This window comes from Primulina huaijiensis, chromosome 12, assembly GCF_012295235.1.
Source record: "Primulina huaijiensis isolate GDHJ02 chromosome 12, ASM1229523v2, whole genome shotgun sequence".
In the NCBI taxonomy this organism is placed as follows: Eukaryota; Viridiplantae; Streptophyta; class Magnoliopsida; order Lamiales; family Gesneriaceae; genus Primulina; species Primulina huaijiensis.
Window position 1 is genome coordinate 451,133 of NC_133317.1, and position 920 is coordinate 452,052.

The 920-nt window shown below is 44.0% G+C and overlaps 1 protein-coding gene across 1 annotated transcript; it reads left to right on the top strand.

Annotated features, from left to right (window-relative positions):
* Positions 1–920, top strand: LOC140990220 (LOB domain-containing protein 37-like). The gene is made up of 2 exons (XM_073459810.1): positions 1–296; positions 396–920. Exons 1-2 carry the CDS (start codon positions 113–115, stop codon positions 776–778), a joined length of 567 nt encoding a protein of 188 aa, XP_073315911.1. The 5' UTR covers positions 1–112; the 3' UTR covers positions 779–920.

Sequence of the window (920 nt, forward strand, 5' to 3'; positions counted from 1 at the left end):
CACTCCTTTCGCTCTCTCTATTCTTCTTTTCCTTTTTCCTTTGAGTTCAAGAAATCTCAGAGGAAAACGAAGAGATTAAACAGCAAAACTAAGATTCTCATTTCCTTTCAAGATGAGCTGCAATGGATGCAGAGTTCTGAGGAGAGGGTGCAGCGATCAGTGCATTCTGAGGCCGTGTTTGGATTGGATCGAAACCCCACAAGCCCAAGCCAACGCAACCCTTTTTGTTTCCAAATTCTTCGGCCGCAGCGACCTCATGTCCTTCATCTCCGCCGTCCCACAACACCGTAGACCCGGTGAGTACGTATGTATATATTGATCCCGATAGATGAATAATTTGTTTTGTATATCTGTGTTCATCAACTTTTCGAAATATTATTTTCTTGTTTAAACAGCTCTGTTTCAATCCCTGCTGTTTGAGGCGTGTGGGCGTTCCGTGAACCCAGTGAACGGGGCGGTGGGGCTGTTATCCACCGGAAATTGGCACATCTGCCAGGCGGCAGTGGATACAGTTCTCTCCGGTGGCTCTCTGAGGCCGTTGCCCGTCGGAGTCCTGCCTTTGAAAGCTGACGAAGAACTGGGTGTTAAGCTCATAGTGCATGGGACCAACGGCATCTCCATCTCAGAATATCCACCATGGGGTGGCGGCGGGGAGAATACGGCGTCGTTCGGGTCCGGATTATCGGAAATATCGCCGGAAACAGGAAGAGATAAGGTTAAGAAGAATATTGGTAACAAAGAGCCAAAGCTACTCAACTTTTTGCATGATAAAAATTGACAGAATTAAATGGACTAATTTAACTTTTTGGAGACTGAGCTTAAATGTAATAAGGAGAGTTTATTGGGGGCCTAGTCCTATTTTGACTATTTTAAATGTTTAGCTCTCTTTTCAAATAATAATAATAATAATAATAATAATA

Bases quoted from the DNA above. Each gene is read 5' to 3' on its own strand.
- LOC140990220 (XM_073459810.1), top strand. From the start codon at position 113: ATGAGCTGCAATGGATGCAGAGTTCTGAGGAGAGGGTGCAGCGATCAG. The intron at 297-395 runs GTGAGTACGTAT...TTGTTTAAACAG, and splicing joins CCCACAACACCGTAGACCCG to CTCTGTTTCAATCCCTGCTG.